This window comes from Natator depressus, chromosome 17, assembly GCF_965152275.1.
Source record: "Natator depressus isolate rNatDep1 chromosome 17, rNatDep2.hap1, whole genome shotgun sequence".
Taxonomy (NCBI): Eukaryota; Metazoa; Chordata; order Testudines; family Cheloniidae; genus Natator; species Natator depressus.
In genome coordinates this window covers 1574465-1592614 of record NC_134250.1, presented here as the reverse complement: position 1 = coordinate 1592614, position 18150 = coordinate 1574465, and the positions used below count along the sequence as shown (strand labels likewise).

The 18150-nt window shown below is 55.0% G+C and overlaps 2 protein-coding genes and 2 non-coding genes across 6 annotated transcripts; 1 reads left to right on the top strand and 3 right to left on the bottom strand.

Moving 5' to 3' along the window:
* Positions 1-190: 190 nt before the first annotated feature.
* On the bottom strand, positions 191-4321 carry RPL23A (ribosomal protein L23a). The gene is made up of 5 exons (XM_074974357.1): positions 4169-4321; positions 3136-3316; positions 2245-2421; positions 1573-1642; positions 191-256 (listed from the first exon to the last, which is right to left on the bottom strand). Exons 1-5 carry the CDS (start codon positions 4191-4193, stop codon positions 242-244), a joined length of 468 nt encoding a protein of 155 aa, XP_074830458.1. The 5' UTR covers positions 4194-4321; the 3' UTR covers positions 191-241.
* LOC142000633 (small nucleolar RNA SNORD42) lies at positions 1712-1776 on the bottom strand. The gene has a single exon (XR_012642286.1). It is a non-coding gene; the product is annotated as a small nucleolar RNA SNORD42 (small nucleolar RNA).
* Positions 2528-2600, bottom strand: LOC142000634 (small nucleolar RNA Z17). Its single transcript, XR_012642287.1, has one exon. It is a non-coding gene; the product is annotated as a small nucleolar RNA Z17 (small nucleolar RNA).
* Positions 4322-9512: 5191 nt separating the features above from the next.
* Positions 9513-17749, top strand: RAB34 (RAB34, member RAS oncogene family). Of its 3 annotated transcripts, none has more exons than XM_074974350.1 (11): positions 9513-9626; positions 11876-11973; positions 12509-12600; positions 13739-13804; positions 14556-14657; positions 14735-14799; positions 15037-15088; positions 15583-15664; positions 15923-16013; positions 16438-16545; positions 16989-17749. In XM_074974350.1, exons 2-11 carry the CDS (start codon positions 11917-11919, stop codon positions 17054-17056), a joined length of 783 nt encoding a protein of 260 aa, XP_074830451.1. In that variant the 5' UTR covers positions 9513-9626; positions 11876-11916; the 3' UTR covers positions 17057-17749. The 3 variants fall into 3 exon arrangements, with proteins under 3 accessions (XP_074830451.1, XP_074830449.1, XP_074830450.1); XM_074974348.1 differs by having other exon boundaries at positions 13736-13804; XM_074974349.1 differs by lacking the exon at positions 9513-9626 and adding an exon at positions 10048-10074 and having other exon boundaries at positions 13736-13804.
* Positions 17750-18150: the final 401 nt, after the last annotated feature.

The following is an 18150-nucleotide window of genomic DNA, read 5'->3' as shown; positions in this document are numbered from 1 at the left end:
CACCTCTGGAATGGCATTTTGGGGGAATTTAATTCTTCCACTTCAGTAATCTTGCATGACACTCAGCTATTGCCTCCATGCAGTATGTACATATGCCTCAAGCCACTGAAATTGTGCTAAGTGCCCCGAAGTCCCCCAGGTTCCTCGGCTCCAAGAGATCACTCGGTTACAAAACACAAGAGCCCACAAGTGGTTTTACAAAGTTTATTATCTCATCTGCCCAGCTCTTGGTGGATGCACTTTAGATTATTCCAATCTGAAAGGAAACAAAAGGAATGATGTTATAGCCTGTACCCTGACCACATGAAGATGGAGATTCCAAGATGTAGAACAGTGGCAACAGATCCATCTCCCCCAGAAAGCTCTAGTCCTATGCAAACATCTTTTCTGCTCCCCCAGGCTTCCAGTCTGCCCTAGCTCAACAAAGCAAACACAATATTCCTGCAGCACCTAATCTTACCTACAACAAAAATGAGTAGATGAGTATTTACCACAGAACAGCCTGGCACAATAAGATGTGCACCAGTCCTATTAAAATGCCTGTTACATCCACTTCTGACCATCCTAAGACTAACTTTTGTGGCAGGCCCCGAGGCTGGTTTGAGGCACCATGCTTCTATTCCGCTGTAGAACTAACTGCTCTTCCCCCAGCCCAGAAACAAAATTTCTACCCTGTTCTAGCAAGTGCCTGAAGTATCTGTATAACTTGTGGTGTTTTGGCATGTTCTACACAACAGCTGGCAAGTTATTGGACAGCTTAAGTTGGGTCAGAGAAACTCTTTTAGACTAGCTCAAAGAGATTTATTCCCCCCGTTAAGAGACTGTAAAGCAAGATGTATAGAGCATGTTAAATCCCAAAGTACTTCCCAGACCATCTACATATGATCACTGACCCCTGCTGCAATACAGCCCCTCTCCTTGAAGGAAAGGAACAAACAGACATTCTTTGCCAGAAACCTCTCTGCGGCATTAAGGAAGTAAGTGAGGAATTACTCTTCAAGCTGGAAGTGGTGGGTTAAGTTAGGGTGGCAGAATGTTGGGCTGTGACCATGACCAACACCTCCATTCTTAAGAGTGCCACTGAACGTTTCATAATCAGAAGTGGTCAACAAGGTCTGACACCTCAGCTAAGAGATGGCGATGAGCTTGTAAAGCTTATGAATTTGCTTCAGAGCCATTTGTTCTTAGTTGCTGATCAATATCCCAGAGTCCCTGCAGGAGTACATTTCTGATGTAAGCCAATGATAACATTACTGATTAATTATGATACCTCTTCCCCTTCATGTCTTATATGAGGTCAAGGTCAATAGCCACTTTAGAAAAAACCTTTAGGACATTTCATAAGTCTAAAAACTCTAGCCCAGTGACACTTTGCTACTAAGAATTTGTGAGAAATTCAATTTCACATGGAGTGCAGGGCTTTCATTTCTTGCAGGAATTACTGCCCTACTTCAGCACAGCACCCTTCCCAGAACAACAGCCCTGATCTCAGCTGTATGTCAAAACAGGGTCCGGCTGGGGCAGAGGAGAGGGCAGATGAAAGTGAGAAAATTCAAGAGTCTCCATTCTCACCTTGTTGGCTACATCCAACGCATCATAGTCTGGAGCAAGACGGACATAAGCCTTCTTCTCACCATCGGGCCTACAATGAAGCATGAGGTATTAGTACCCACAACTCCCTGTTTATTTTCCAGTTGCGTAGTATCACATTGTGCATCAGTGGTTCCTTTGAGAACATCACTGTACTCAGCTGAAGTAGTTTTCCATCATTTGCACAAAGAAATCCCCTTTGCTGCTCCCAAAAGAGCTGCTCAGATCAACTGGCTAGTACTTCAGTACTGCAGGTTACTCCTTTAAGCCAGTAATTACAATTTACATTCCACCATGACATGCTCAGATTCAAAGCCAAGATTGTACAACAAAATCATAACAGATCTTGAACTCTGCAACTCACACACATATTGTAACCTACCAACCAAGAAACTCAGCTATAAATGTCTTTCTATACAGCATTGAGGAAGCATATGAATCAATCAGAAAACTATCATTAGAACCTTTCCCCCTGCCACACACAGCTAGTCTTCTGGGTTCCAATTCCACATACCTGCTAGCCTTATTCAAGCCAGATACATTTTCTATTAAGCTTTTTAATCAATTATCTGCTTAAACACCATCCAGGGCACTTTGAAACACTTACACCTACAAGTGCTCCATTTCCCTCCCACTTAACCCAGTGTCACTTACCGGATCAGTGTGTTCACCTTGGCCACATCAATATCATACAGCTTCTTGACAGCCTGTTTGATCTGATGTTTGTTGGCCTTGACATCTACAATGAAGACCAGGGTGTTGTTATCCTCTATCTTCTTCATGGCGGACTCTGTGGTCAGAGGGAACTTGATAATGGCATAGTGGTCAAGCCTGAGTGTGAGAAGCATTTGAGTTACATAACACTGGAAGCAGTGAGGTATGCTAGAGAAAGCTCCTTCACACAGCAGATTGTCACTATAGCTCTAGGAACCTTCAGGGTACATCAGTCACTAGTAAGATTGTAATCACAAGCTCTCAGGCTTTGGTCGCATGGAATCATCATTTGCACCCCAAACATCCATTACAAAAGCTAAGCAACTAAGAAAGCTGCCAAGACATTGTTATTTCAATTTCCAGAACACAGTCTTCCATTCACTGAAGCCAGATCTACACTGGAAATCTGTTTGAAATGTTGCTTCAAGATGTAATTTTCTACAACATCTTTACACCAGCAAAAGCCCTAGCATAGATGCAGTTATACCAGTTAAAAAAGTGCTTCTGTCAGCATAGCTTAACTCACTTTTTTCCCCACTATAAACAGCATCTGCAATAGGAGGGGTTGCTGGTTCTGCAACAAATCAACCTTTTCTAGTGTAGATTTGACCTAAAACTACTAGCTTGTATTTTACTTCTGATTCTCCAGTATAAACGTTCACTTGTTAAATGTAAGTATTTTTAAAAGAAAAACTTGATAAGATTATGACTAAAAGCAAGCTGGCTTTAGATCAAGAAACTCAAGTCTGATGGAGATGGGGGGAAGGTGTCCAGACCTTTGACTGGATATATTGAAACAGATTTTAAAGGAAATGGACCACACAGACGTACTTGTTCCTCCGAGGAGCACTCTTCCTAGGATATTTGGGCTGTCTCCGTAATCGTAAAGTTTTGGGCCTTCTGAAGGTGGGAGATGTCCTGATTTTCTTCTTCTTGTGACTGTGGACTCCTTTCAAGACAGCCTTTTTAGCTTTCAGAGCCTTGGATTTTGCCTCTGTCTTAGCGGGGACAGCTACAAAGAAAAGACTGGTTAGAAGAGGCTGGCGGCAGCAGCAGGTCTGTTGGCCTCGACAACAAGGGACTCCACACTCCCTCCATACCCCACAGGTCCTGAAGATACATTCTGCACGTTGGCAGCCTACGAGGCTGCCCCCTCAGAGCTGGGAACACTTGCCTCAGAACCCTTTCGAGCGCCTAAGAGTGGAAATGAAACCCCGCTCGATCCAGGAGCTCCGATTCACTGAGCGATCAAAACTGCACTAAACCGCATGGCCAGCTAGCCACGATAAAGCCATCCCACGGTCTGAAGGGAGAGTGTACGCTAACTGAAGAGCTGGAAAGAGAGGCGAAAAGGCCACCCTGGGAATGACAAGACGGAGGTGGGGGGGGGGACCCCCCATTCTGGATTTCAACTTCACCGGAATTTTTAAAAGTGCCTCATTCGCACCTCAGATCTGAACGGCTCCCTCACGCCACCCGCCCGGCCCTGGTACCGGCCCCGCCCGGCGGGGAGCGCGCGTGGGCTCTGCCAGAGGCCGCTCAGCCTCGCCACGTGGGGTGCCCGGGCCGCCCTCACCCCCCCCCCCCGGGCCTCGGCCGCACCCCGCCGGAGCGGGGCCCGGGACCGGCCAGGCCGCCAAGGGATCCCCCGGGGGGCCGCAGCTGGCCTACCCCCAGGCCTAGCCGGGGGCTTCCCACCCTGCGCCCGGCCCCGCGGGTCCCCGGCCCGCCGCACGTGGGGCGCAGGCCCCGCAACGGGGAGCGGGCCCAGCCTGCAGCCCTCGCGCCCCTGCCCCTCTCCCACTCGGCCGGCCTCCTCCCCGCGCCCCCCAGCGCGGCGGCCGCGGGCTCCCCTCACACGCACCCTCCTTCTTCGCCTTCGGCGCCATCTTGGGAGAAGGGAAGCGAAAGGGGCCTGCTGGGCCGCCTCACACGGGCTTATAGGGCCAGCTCTCACGAGAGCAGGCACAAGCAACGCGAGATCGCGCACGGCATGCCAGGAGTGGTAGTTCTCGTTCCAGACAGCTGGACGGAAGCCGCGTAGGCACGAGACCATGCGCAGAAAAGTACCTGTGGGTGGTGCATATTGGGAGTTGTAGTTTTTTATTACCTCAGAGTTTGTAATTTTGTATTAATTTTATTAATTAGTAGGGCTGTCGATTAATCACAGCTAACTCATGCGATTAACTCCAAAAAATTAATCTCGATCAAAGAAATTAATCACAATGAATCGCACTGTTAAACAATAGAATACCAATTGAAATTTATTAAATATTTTGGATGTTTTCTACATTTTCAAATATATTGATTTCTACTGCAACACAGAATACAAAGTATACAGTGATTCCTTTATATTATTTTTATTACAAATATTTGCACTGTAAAAATGATAAACAAAAGAAATAGTTTTCACAGTAGCAGCCGTGTTAGTCTCTATCAGCAAAAAGAATGAGGAGTACTTGTGGCATCTTAGAGACTAACAAATTTATGAGGGCAGAAGCTTTCATGGGCTAGAACCCACTCATACTAGTACCGTAGTGTAACTTGCAAATGTAGATTTTTTTTGTTACATAACTGCACTCCAAAACAAAACAATGTACAACTTTTGTGCCTACAAGTCCACTCAGTCCTACTTCTTGTTCAGCCAATCACTAAGACAAACAAGTTTGCTTACATTTACAGGAGATAATGCTGCCTGCTTCTTATTTACAATGTCACCTGAAAGTGAGAACAGGCATTCGCATGGCACTTTTATAGGCAGCATTGCAAAGTATTTACATGCCAGATATGCTAAACATTCGTATGCTCCTTCATACTTTGGCCACCATTCCAGAGGACATGCTTCCATGCTGATGATGCTCGTTAAAAAAATAATCCATTAATTAAATTTGTGACTGAACTCCTTGGGGGAGAATTGTATGTCCCCTGTTCTGTTTTACCCGCATTCTGCCATATATTTCATGTTATAGCCGTCTCAGATGATGACCCAGCATGTTGTTCATTTTAAGAACACTTTCACTGCAGATTTCACAAAATGCAAAGAAGGTACCAATGTGAGATTTCTAAAAATAGCTACAGCACTCGACCCAAGGTTTAAGAATCTGAAGTGCCTTCCAAAATCTGAGAGGGATGAGGTGTGGAGCTTGCTTTCAGAAGTCTTAAAAGAGCAACACTCTGATGCGGAAACTACATAACCCAAACCACCAAAAAAAAGAAAATCAACCTTCCGCTGGTGGCATCTGACTCAGATCATGAAAACAAGCATGTGTTAGTCTACATTGCTTTGGATGGTTATCAAGCAGAACCTGTCATCGGCATGGATGCATGTCCCCTGGAATGGTGGTTGAAGCATGAAGAGACATATGAATCTTTACCACATCTGACACGTAAATATCTTGCAATGCCAGCCATGACAGTGCCATGCGAATGCCTGTTCTCACTTTCAGGTGACATTGTAAACAAGAAACGGGTAGCAGTATCTCCTTCAAATTGTAATCCAACTTGTTTGTCTTTAGTGATTGGCTGAACAAGAAATAGGACTGAGTGGACTTGTAGGCGCTAAAGTTTTACATTGTTTTATATTTTAATGCAGTTATTTTTTGTACATAATTCTACATTTGTAAGTTCAACTTTCATGATAAAGAGATTGCACAGTACTTGTATGAGGTGAATTGAAAAATACTATTTCTTTTGTTTTTTACAGTTCAAATATTTGTAATAAAAATAAATATAAAGTGAGCACTATACAGTTTGTATTCTGTGTTGTAATTGAAATCAATACATTTGAAAATGTAGAAAACATCCAAAAATATTTAAATAAATGGTATTCTATTATTGTTTAACAGCAAGATTAATCATAATTAATTTTTTTAATCGCTTGACAGCCCTAAGTAATAGTTTAATATTTTTGATCTTATTAAAAACCTTCCATCCAGGAGTCCCAACACTTTACAAATGAATGGTACATGGGGTAGTGACAGTTCTAATCACATATTGAAATTCAGTACCTCTAATAATAATGAGAAGTGTTAATATAAATATTTTTTAAATATAACAAGACACAAGCTAACATTGCTTCAGAGAGAGTGAACAGAACATGGAAATTTATTGAGTGATTCATCCCTTGTCATCCAAGGGATGAATCACTCAATAAAGGAGGAGAGGCTGAGGGAACTGCGTTTATTTAGTCTGCAGAAGACAAAAGTGAGGGGGGATTTGATAGAAGCCTTCAACTACCTGAAGGGGGGTTCCAAAGAGGATGGAGCTCAGCTGTTCTCAGTGGTGGCAGATGACAGGACAAGGAGTAATGGGGGAGGTTGTCAAGTTCCAGTGGGGGAGGTCTAGGTTGGATATTAGGAAACACTGTTTCACTAGGAGGGTGGTGAAGCACTGGAATGGGTTACCTAGGGTGGTTGAATCTCCTTCCTTAGAGGTTTTTAAGGCCCAACTTGACAAAGCCCTGGCTGGGATGATTTAGTTGGGGTTGGTCCTGCTTTGAGCAGGGGGTTGGACTAGGTGACCTCCTGAGGTCTCTTCCAACCCTAATCTTCTATGATTCTATGATCCAGCACTTCTAGCAGGCAAGGTTTAGGGACACCCAGAGCATGGGGTTGTATCCCTGACCATCTTGGCTAACAGCCATTGATGGACCTATCCTCCATGAACTTATCTAATTCTTCTTTGAACCCTGTTATACTTTTGGCCTTCACAATATCACCTGGCAACAAGCTTAACAGGTTGATAGTGCACTGTGTGAAGAAGTACTTCCTTTTGTTTGTGCTAAACCAACTGTCTATTAATTGCATTGGGTGACCCCTGCTTGTGTGTTATATTAAGGGGTAAATAGCACTTCCCTACTCACTTTCTCTGCACCAGTCATGATGTATAGACCTCTGCCACATCCCCCTCCATTGTCTGTTTCCAAGCTGAACATTCCCCGTTTTTAAAATCTCTCCTTGTACAGAAGCTGTTCCATGCCCCTAATAATTTTTATGCTTTCTCTGTAATTTTTCCAATTCTAATATATCCCTCCTCATATGGAAGCTTTTCCATACCCCTAACCATTTTTGTTCCCCTTCTCTGTACCTTTTCAAATTCTAAGATATCTTTTTTTTTTTAGAGGGACCAGCAGTACAGACAATATTCGTGGTGTGGACGTACCATGGATGGATTTATACAGTGGCATTATGATATCTTCTGTCCTATCATTTACCCCTTTCCTAATGGTTCCTAATATTCTGTTAACTTTTTTGGCTACTGCTGCACATTGAACAAATGTTTGCAGAGAACAATCCACAATTTGACTCCAGGATCTCTTTCCTGAGTGGTAACAGCTAATTTAGACCCCAGCATTGTATATGTATAGTTGGGATGATGTTTTTCAATGTGCGTTACTTTACACTTATCAACACTGAATTTCATTTGCTGTTTTGTTGCCCAGTCACCCAGTTTTGTGAGGTCCATTAGTAACTGTTTGCAGTCAGTTTTGAACTTAACTATCTTGAGTAATTTTATATTGCCTGCAAACTTTGCCACCTCATTGTTCACTCCCTTTTCCAGAGCATTTATGGATATGTTGAACAGCAGTGGTCCCAGTATAGAACCTTGGGGGTTCCCCCATTTACCTCCATTCACTGTGAAAACTGATAGTTTATTCCTACCCTTTGTTTCCCATCTTTTAGACAGTTACTGATCCATGAGAGGACCTTCCCTCTTATCCCATGAGAGCTTACTTCACTTAAGAGCCTTTGGTGAGGAACCTTGTCAAAGGCTTTTGGAAAGTCCAAGTGCACTATATCCACTGGCTCACCCTTCTCCACACTTTTCACACCCTCAAAGAATTTGAATAGATTGGTGAGGCACGATTTCCCATTACAATGATGAGGCACGATAGGCCCGTTATGCGTGAACAAAGGCCACTGCCCAACAGAACACTGATGTTTATCCCTCTTCTACCACTACAGAGCAAACCTCAGGCTGCTGGACTGTTAATGCAGCATTTTTCACCAAAAGCCAAGAATAATCCTCTCACCCATTTCCTGGCAGAATCAATCCCACGCAGGCATTCCCTCAACTCCTGCTACTGCCTGAAAAGCAGGGAGCTGTTCTGCCTTCTTAGCAGGAAAGAGGATCCACGGAGGAGCGGCCCTTTCCTAGGGCCATGGTGGGCTTTACACTCTGAAAGCCAACCGTGCAGGTGCAAATAGCATCCTGTGAGACACAAAGGATAATAGGATGGAAACAAGGAGAGCGGGAGGCATTTTGTTTGCTCTGCGGAGGCTGATGGAGAGAGGCGAGGACATGTCCTGGGTGCAGCGTGATGTTTACAGAGGGGGACGATGCAATCGGAGCTCTTTCTTTGCTCTTTTTTGCCAGGACAGTTTAACTCTGCCAGGGTGAAATTCACCCGTGTGTGGAGAGCCAGCACCAGGGCGACACTGGGCTCAAAGCCACAGTTACACTGCCAGCCAGGTGTTCGAGAGTGCGCATGACTGGGACCAGAGCTGTAAAAGAGCGCAGCGTGGGACACAGATGTCCCAGAGCTCACCAATGTGCTGGGCTCTTCCAGAAAACCCAGACACTCCTTTAGGGGCCTGGCTGGAAAGCGAACTGAGCCCACTAGCCGGATGCCAGGGATGGACAGGGCTTGTGGGGAGGCCTATAGCCAGGCTCAGAGGCCTGAGCATGGGCCTGGATGGCTGCTGCCCCTGGAGAGCAGCATTGGCTCTGCGCTTCCCAAGCCACCGGCCCCCCACCAGCCTGGGAGCCTTTCCCATCCCAGGCGGGCTGTGTGGGGCACCACGCTCCTCCCCTTCCAGGGCTGCCTGGGGGGCGGGATAGCTCAGTGATTTGAGCACTGGCCTGCTAACCCCAGGTTATGAGTTCAATCCTTGAGGGGGCCATTTAGGGATCTGGGGCAAAAATTGGGGATTGGGCAGGGGGCTGGACTAGATGATCTCCTGAGGGCGCTTCCAACCCTGATATTCTATGATTCCTCGCTGGGCCGGGCCTGGCCTGGCGCCCCCCGACCCAGCCTCCCCCCCAGCTCTGGCCTGCCCTGCTCCGTCCCGCCTGTTCTGCAGATCGCGGACAGCCGGACCGGGCGGCTCGCCGGCCACACCGGGCGGAGAACAGACGGGACTGGCGCACCGGGACGCGGGAGGGGAGAGGTCGGGCCGGATGCTCTGCGGGGGGCTCTGCCTGCCCCTGCCCCCGCCCCCGGCTCCGCTGGAGCCTCAGCCTGTGAGTCATTAACCAGGAGCAGCTGTCCTGGGAAGGAGCCCAGCCGCCTCCCAGCCCCGCCGGAGCCCCCCATGCGGAAGGTACGGAGGGGCCGGGGCGCCCCCGCCGCAACACGAGCTAGAGCCAGAAATCTGCAAGTGGGGACCGGGCGGGAAGAGCCAGCCCGCGGCATCCCGGGGGGACAGGGAGAGGGGGGCTGCCCGGGCGCGGGGAGAGGGGACATCCCGGGGGGCGGCGCGGGCGCGGCGGGGTATCTCCGCGTAGGGCCGCGGGGGGGCTGCCCGGGCCCGGTGGGGGGAAGAGGGGGCGGCCCGGGCGCGGCGGGGTATCTGCGTAGGGCCCGGGGGGCATTTTGTCCACGTTGCCCGGGGGTCTCTCCCCTCTCGGAATGCGGAGCCCGGCCCGGCTGCTGCCGGCGCAGCCCCTGGAATTTCCGGGGATCAGGTTACCGTCCCCTCCCCCGAAATGCAGCTCATCGCCCGAGCCGCCCCCCGAGCTCCCCGCAGCCCGAAGGCGCCGCTGGTGCGGGTGAGTGTGGGCAGGGGCGTCGGGAGGGCTTCCTGGGCTGGGTGTCCCCCCCGCGAGAGCCCCTTGGGGAGCCTTGCCAGATGCATCCCTCCCACTCCCATGGCAGGGCCCCAGGAGTCCCGTAGTTACTGCAGGGTCGCTGAGTCCCTGCAGGCTCCGGCCCTGAGGCCCCTTCCCCAGCTGGGTGGCCTGCAGGACCCCCTGTGGTAGTCAGTGTAGACTAGACAGGCCCCGCGGGGCTAGGGGTAGCCCAGGCCCTGCCAAGTCGTGCCCACAGCAGCTGGTGCCTAGCTCCGTCTGGCCCTGAGGACTGGGCCAGTCCAGCGGGGTCAGAGGTGGAGCCCCGCACGCCAGCTCGTCTGCAGCCCACTCAGGGAGCCAACGCCATTCTAGCTTGTGGGGCTTCCCTGGTAAGGCCTTGGGTCAGCTGCACCTCTCTCGAGCGCGCCCGTCAACGCGGATCGGAGACCACCGAAAGCAGCTGCTGTGATTACAACCCTGACTGGCTTCTTGGTGGCCCCAGCCAGCCATTTATCCTGGCCTCTCTCCAGGCAGCGCTGCGCAGCCAGGAGTGAAATAGCAAGTGATTGTCATGCTCCAGAAAGCGGACAAGAAGCGTTGGCTGGAGGGCAAACTCCCAGGATGGAACTGCCTTGGGTGCTGTCCAGCAAGCCTCGTGGTCAGCAACCCGCTGCGCTCGCCCAGGGACCCTGCAGTAGCCGCAGAGCCCAGAGTAGGAGCTGCGTCCGTGGAACCAGGGCAATGGCTTTGAAGTCCTTCTCTGTACCACCTGGCGCTCTAGAAAGCTGCAGCTCAGGCCGAGGCCCAGATGAAATCTCCCCAGGTGCTAGCCAGCTGCTGGGCCAACAGCAAACCCCAGATGTAACACAGAGTGCTAGGAAAGGCCCTTCAATAGCAGAGGCACAGGCAGGAATGCAGTGTCCATGCAGAGGCTCTGGGAGCCACTCCTGGTATGGCCCTTTCTCCCCAGCCTGATGTCTCACCGTGGCTCCTTAGGTCAGCCAGGACCCCCCTGGAAGATTTTCTTCAACAGAGCCTTGGCATAGGCCAGGCTCCCTGCCCTGCCCCAGCCGCTCCCCGCCCTTCAGGCCAAGGTTCTGATAAAGAGACGGCCCCTCTAGGAGCGCAGCTGTCACCTGCCACGGGCTCAGGCACTTTCTCCCCCCCCTCCTCCCCCAGTGGACATCCCCATAGCCTGGCACAGATTGGCTGGGACTGGCCAGTGCTGCCCAGTGACCCCCAGACACACCGTGGTGCTCTAGGGTCTCCACACTGAATAGCAAAGAAACCCATGGCTCTCAGAGCGGCGGCCCAGGGCCAGGGCTTCCATTTCTTATAAATGCAGGGTGGCCAGCGTGCTGCCGGAGACCACGTGCGAGCCATGGATCTGGGCCATGCAGCCTGCAGCCGACCTCAGAGATCACGTGTGCATTGCACCAGCGATCCCCAAGTGCCACGCTGCTCTCCATTGCTCCCCCTCTGCAGGAAATAGAAAGGCAGCTGCGATCTGCTCCGCTTTGTGCTGCGCTTCTGGCAAGTTGGCTGCGGTTGGGCGAAGGTCGGGCTGCCCTGAATGTGTTGGCTCTGCCCATGGCGAGCAGAAGGGCCAGAATGCCAGCCCCAGCAGTGCCAGGCTTGGGGGACTTGCTGCCCGCCGCAAAGCAGAGAGTGCAGCCCCCCCTGCCCCCCCCCCCGTTGTGCTGTAATCCTGCAGGAGATGCTTCAAATCTGTAGTCAGCAAATGGGGCGGAAACCTCCCTCAAACCTTCTCCCCCACTAGGTTTGGGTGCCTGGGTTCTCCCCAGCCAAGTTGGGCTCCAAATGATGAGCATGCTAGCACCAGTCCGGAGGGACCGGATCATCGCAGAGCTGCCTCAGGTAAGCATGGCAGTGCTCCAGGCAGGCCCTTGCACTGGGTCCAGGGGAGGGTGATGGATACCCACGGGGGCCCAAGGGAAGAAGAGTATCAGAGCCAGGGAAGGAGCCACGCTCTCTGGGTTCGCTGCACCCTGCACCCCAGTTGCACCTGTGCAGCACTAGAGCTGGGGGGATTTTTGGGGGTGTTGAGCAGATTCTCCCTGGCTTGGCCTCGGTCTGGCTGCTGTGGTGCTCCCGAGAGGCTGCTGGCATTTCCTCTGCCAGCTCCCCACCCCTCCCCCTCAACTGGGGCTGCTCTGTGGGTGGTCCCTGCCGCAGGCCATCCATCCCCTCAGCAAGCTGAGCTAGGGAGAGTCGCAGCGTGCCCTGGTTTCTCTGCTGGTCCCCTGCGCTGGGCGTGTGTGGCTGGCCGTTCCGGTCGGGCTCCAGGGCATTCCCCCTTGGGCTGTCTTTGGGGGAGGCGTTAGCGGGCACTGCCGACTCCCTGGCTCGCTTCCCGGGAGCTGCCAGCTCACTGTCTGTGCTCCCATTTCAGTGCTTTCACAAAGAGGCTGCCCTCCATTCGCGCTCCAGCTTTCATCCCCAAGTAACCGGTGCCTGCCAGGAGCAGCGAACGGGGACAGTGGGGTAAGCCGTGCTGGGCCGTGGGGCACACAGAACCCTCACCCCAGGGAACTCCCGCCTCCCACAGGAAGGAACAGAGCCCTTTAAGGAGCGAGAGGGAGGCAGAAATGAGCTCCCAGCAGGCAGCAGCATGCTCTGGATCCCGGGGACACTGGTTCCAGGAGCTCATCACGACTGCCCTGAGCCAGCACAGGCCCGAGCCCCGTTTGGTGCCGGTGACAGCCCTGCGCTGGGGGAGTTTTCTGAATGGAATGGAACCGAACCAGGCTGCTTTGGCTTTTCCCAGCAGCCAGGGAGGGCTGAGCAGTGTCTCTTTAAGAGCCCTGCGTGCTGGAGCATGGCTGTGGCTTACTCACATTGCAGGAATGTGCTGGGGAGGGAGGGGAGAGGAGGTGGGGGTCCTGCCTTGGACTGAGACTCCGGAAGCACTCTCTGCTGGGCCTGATTCCCAGAGCAGCGAGGCAGAGGGAGCTCAGTGCATCCTTGCCTCCCTCTGGCTCAGCAGCAGAGGGTAACCCCAGCCCTGGCCCAGCTCAGAGCCGCATGCTGGGAGGGAGCAGGAAGGCCTGTGCCCAAGCACGTGGCAGTGAGCAGCTGGGAGGAGGGGCCCAGAGCAGAGCAGCCGCCTTGCCTGTAATTTGGACTTGCTGCTCGAGGTGGCCTGGGGTCTCAGTGGGCAACTGGGGAGATGCCGTGCAATGGCTCCCCAGCACAGTGGTCAGTGCAACCGGCACCCAATCTGAGCCTGAGGGCTAATTGCCCTGCCAGCTCTCAAGCTTTGTGGTGCTGGTCCCAACTCTGTGACCAGGGGCTGCTGCCCTGGGACTCGACTTGGAGTCTCCTAAAGTCCCCTTGCAAAGTGCACACCCTGCCTTGCCATGGGCGAGAGGGTCTGGAGCCTGGAAAGCCTGCCTGCAGTTCATCCAGCATCGTCTGGCCTTCCTGCTGGATGGACAGTCCGTGGGAAGCTGCTGCCAGGCCCGATGCCCAGATCTGGAAAAGCAAAGGGGCTAGGAGCAGCGGGGTGGGGTGAATTGGGGGGAAGGTGAGGTTCAGGTTTCTCAGCAGGCTGCATTTGACGGGGCCCGTCCTGGGTGGGGGACGGGAGCTCACAGCTGACGTGCCCGGCACTTCCCAGCAGGTTTAAAATCTCCAAGATCATCGTGGTGGGAGACCTGTCAGTGGGCAAGACCTGCTTAATCAACCGGTAGGTGGGGCTAACTGGGGGTGGGCAGGACTGCGCTGCCAGGGCCCCAGGAAGGGGCCCTCTCTGGGAGGGGGGAAGCATAATTTATTATTTCAGGGCCAGGCCCCACCGTGCAGGGCACTGCACAGACACACAGGAGATGTGGTCCCTGCTCCCTGGGGCAATGGGGAGTCACCCAGTGGCCAAGACTGTTCCAGATGACTGATCCCCAGGCTGGCCCCCCAGCCCCTGAGTTGGTGCTATGGGTTGGCCCCACTTCCCCTTTGTTCCTGGCGCTGCTTTAGGGGGGGTTTTCGGGGAGATTTGGCTGGGAACGCGTCGACTTGTCCAAGCTTGGCTGTGTTCCAGAGCAGGGTCCGGGTCTGGCCCCCGGGGCTCTGTGCTTGTCAGATCCGTAGAGCTCGGCCGGTTTACTGCTCGGATGGGAGATGTCTCAGGAGAATCCAGGTGAGTCAGCTGAGCAGTTTTCCCTCCGTCAGTGCAGAACTAATACCCCATCGTGGGCTGCTCGGGGCACTGGCTCCCCGAATCCTCCCTCTGCATTTAGCTAGACACAGACTGTTCCTTCACTTCCTCTCCCAAACTGGTATCTCACTGCAGTACCCGGCTGCTGTGTCCCACCCAAGAGGGGGTTGCATTCAGTGGGGGGTCCCTGGCTCTCTGGCAGGAAGCCCCAGGGGGCCGGCCCTTTGTAGCAGGAGGGGCTGTGTATGCTGAACCCCCAGCTCCACTGACTGGGTCTCCCCCGCAGGTTCTGCAAGGACACATTCGATAAGAACTACAAGGCGACCATCGGGGTGGACTTCGAGATGGAGCGCTTTGAGGTGCTCGGCGTCCCCTTCAGCTTACAGCTGTGAGTACCGGCTCATCCCAGCCCGCTCGGCCCTCCTGCCGCAGCCCCAGCTAACCCGCTGTCCCCCTCTCACCCAGGTGGGACACGGCTGGCCAGGAGAGGTTCAAGTGCATCGCATCCACCTACTACCGTGGAGCACAAGGTGAGGGGCCAGGAGTGTGCAGGGGCTTGTACCCTGGCCCTGCCGGCAACCCTATTGCAACGCGCGCGGCCCTGCCATGACAATCTGGCCCCTGCAGGCCCAGTGCTAACTGTCGGCCCGACACCAAGCACAGCCTGGTGCTCTCAATACCAAGCGCACGGGGTTTGTGGGGTCCCTCTCAGCCCTGTGTTGGCCCCCCGTCCCCCCATCTCTCACCTCCTCTCGCTCTCTCCCCAGCGATAGTGATTGTGTTCGATGTGAACAACGTGGCATCTCTAGCGCACACCAGGTACGGTGACGCCGCCTCGGTGGGCGAAGGGATTCTTCTCGCAGGGAGCGGGGTGGGCTGCCGGGGGGAGGGGTGATGGCAGGATGGCAGCCAAGGGGGCCAGGGCGGAGGGGAGGGAGGATGGCAGCCGGCAGAGCCAGAGGGCAGGGTGGGGAGTGGGGTTTGTAACTGACAAATGGGGATTTCTAGAGGTCTGCCTGGGGGAGGCACAGGGGGCTGGGGCCTGGGGGAGGCACAGGGGGCTGGGGCCGGCACAGAGGGCCTGGGAATTCAAGGCATGAGGGGACCAGGCTGTAGGTCAAGATGTGGGTGTGGGGGTTGGGTGCAGGCTCTGGGCCATGTGGGGCCTGAAGGTGGGGGACCGGGGGGAGGGCTGGGCCGGGGGGCTGTTTGCTGCCGTCTCGGGCCGGGCTGAGTGGGCATCTGGCTCTGTGGAAGTCTACAGGCCAGGGCCTCGCCTGCCTCCCCGGCTAATGGCCTCTCTCGCCCTTCAGGCAGTGGCTGGCTGATGCCCTGAAGGAGAATGACCCCTCCAACGTGATCCTCTTCCTGGTGGGCTCGAAGAAGGATCTGAGCGTGAGTGTGGGTCCCAGCCCCTCCTGAGCCCAATAGCGCTGGCCGGGAAGAGCCTGGGGCCACCCCTCATTGCCCTGGGGGGCTCGACTCGGCAAACTCCCCAGGACAGAGCCCTGGGGTCGACCTAGGCCATGGAGCTGCCTTCCATCCCCGTCTGTCTCAGCCAGCCCCCTGGAGCCATTCCCCCAGCACCCCACGGGCCCCTGCCATGGGGCCGGTCCCAGGGCTCAGGCGGTGACCTCCCGTCTCCTCCCGCAGCCGCCCGCGCAGTACAGCCTCATCGAGAGAGATGCCATCAAGGTGGCCAAGGAGATGCATGCGGAGTACTGGGCTGTCTCCTCGCTCACCGGTGAGTGCCCTGGCCCCGGCTCCCATGGGGCAGGCTGTGATGGGCAGGGGTCAGAGGGGAGAGGTGCCCCCAGCTGCTGCCTCTCGGCCCCTAGAGTGGAGGCCTGGTGCCCCCAAGGCTGAAGCATAGCCCAGGACTCCCACCTGGCAGCACTGTTGAGGGGTCTGATCACCCTTCCCCCCGTCCCCCCAGCTGTGCATTCCTGCCCCCCAGACCTCCCCTCAGCACACTTGTGCCTGTGCCAGCCTCAGACACCGATCGCCCTCTGCCCCGCTGTGGGCATCTCCCCGGCGTGGCTCACTGCTGGCTGGCCGTGCCCACGCAGCTGCTCACGGCCGGTGTACCCCAGAGTACGGTCCCAGCACTGGCCCACCCTCGGGGCTGGGAGCCAGGGACGGAGGGTCACTGTCTGTTCTCCGGGCAGGGGAGAACGTGAGGGAGTTTTTCTTCCGCGTGGCCTCGCTGACCTTCGAGAGCAGCGTGCTGGCCGAGCTGGAGAAGAGCAGCGCCAGGAAGATCGGGGATGTCGTGCGTGAGTATCCTCCTCACGGCCACCGGGATCCAAGCCAGCGCCACCCCTCTACTGTGATCTGACGCCCGGGGGGATCTAGCGCTGGGCTGGCTCCTCTGGGTAACCACAGAGCTGGGGAGGGGCAGGGCTCCTCCACCACGCCCCGCAACCCGCCTGGCACTGCCCTAGGGGGACCCTCTGGCTCTGGGGGAGAGAGTGGAGCCCTGGCCTCTCTGCTGAGCTGCAGCAAGGGCCAGTGGATCCTCCCCTAGGCCTGAGCAGAGAGCCGCAGCCAGCTTCCCACGGGAGCCCCGAGTGGGCGGCTGGGAACCGCTTGGTGGCACTCCCGACCCTGGCAGGCTTGGAGCTGGCAGCCCATGCAAAGGGCTCTGTGGGCAGTGGAGGGGGCTGGGGCGGGGGCGCTCACTGTAGTTCCCGGGATCCCACGTGTGCTGCTTTCCTAGGGATTCGCAGCGCTGACGGCGACCTGTACCTGACGGCGCAGAGGAGGAAATCCAAGTGTTGCCGCTGACGGGGGACGCCAGCCCCGCCCCGCTCTTTGTACAGAACTCTCTTCGCTACCAAAGAGCTGCCGGCAGATCCCAGCCGTGGGCCTGTGGGGGCTGGGGCTGGCTCAGTGGCGATACCTCCCCCGGCTCAGCTCCTGCCCCCACCTCTCACCTTGCTCAACCAGAACTCGTCCTTCCCTCTGTGCCTGGTGCAGGGGCAGCCTGGAGCGGGGCTGGGCAGCTGGGGACCACGGCCTGGCTCCGGCTCCTGGGGCTGGGATGAGGCGTTTGACCGCTCCTTGCCCTGACCCACCCCGGGGGCAATGGAGGCAGCTGAGCATCTCTCTGTTCTGTGCCCTGCAGGGCCCCCTCCCAGCTGGGACAGGAATCCCCCCTCCCTTCCTTGTGGGCTAGGGCAGAGCGTGGTCTCTGCGTGCCCCTGCCCTGGCCCCAGGGCTGGTGCTGGCTGGGCAGGGCACTGCCCTGGTTTTGCCCCTGTGGGGTTATTGCTGCCAGGAGCCTGCGGGGCCAGGCAGCGCCCTGCCCACCCACTGCAACAAGAGCCGGGAAGCAGATGGAGCAGCAGCCTGGGACTTGCCCCACTTCCGCCCCCAGAGACCCTGCTGCCTGCAGGGAAAGGGAAGAGACCGCACAAGCTCCTTAACTATGCAAATCAGTGTGTAATTAGCAAGGGGGGAGATCTCCTGGCGCTGACGCTATGTAATAAACCCTGATTTCTATGCTTTTTTTAAAAAAAAGAAAATACCCAGTGATGGCGGGGGGACCAGTGCTGGCCAGATTTCCTCTGGGAGTGAGGGGCTGAAGTGTTCTGTGATGCCTCAGCAGGGTGGGAGCCGCTCAGGGAGGGCCCGTGAGTCTTGCCCGGTCTGAGGGGCATTAGAACAAGGAGGAAGCAGCTCGGGCCTGCAGCCCCCGCCCCCTCTGCACACTGACCGCACAGCCAGAGGGAGGAGCAGCATGCCGGATTTCAGACAGACGCTGGGGGGCACCGCCAGCAGGGAGCTGGGCCATGCCCAGACAAAGATTTCCTTCTGCTCTCCGGGAGTAACAAACTTCAGGGAGGCCACCCAGGGCTCCCCAGCTCGTGCTCCCAGCA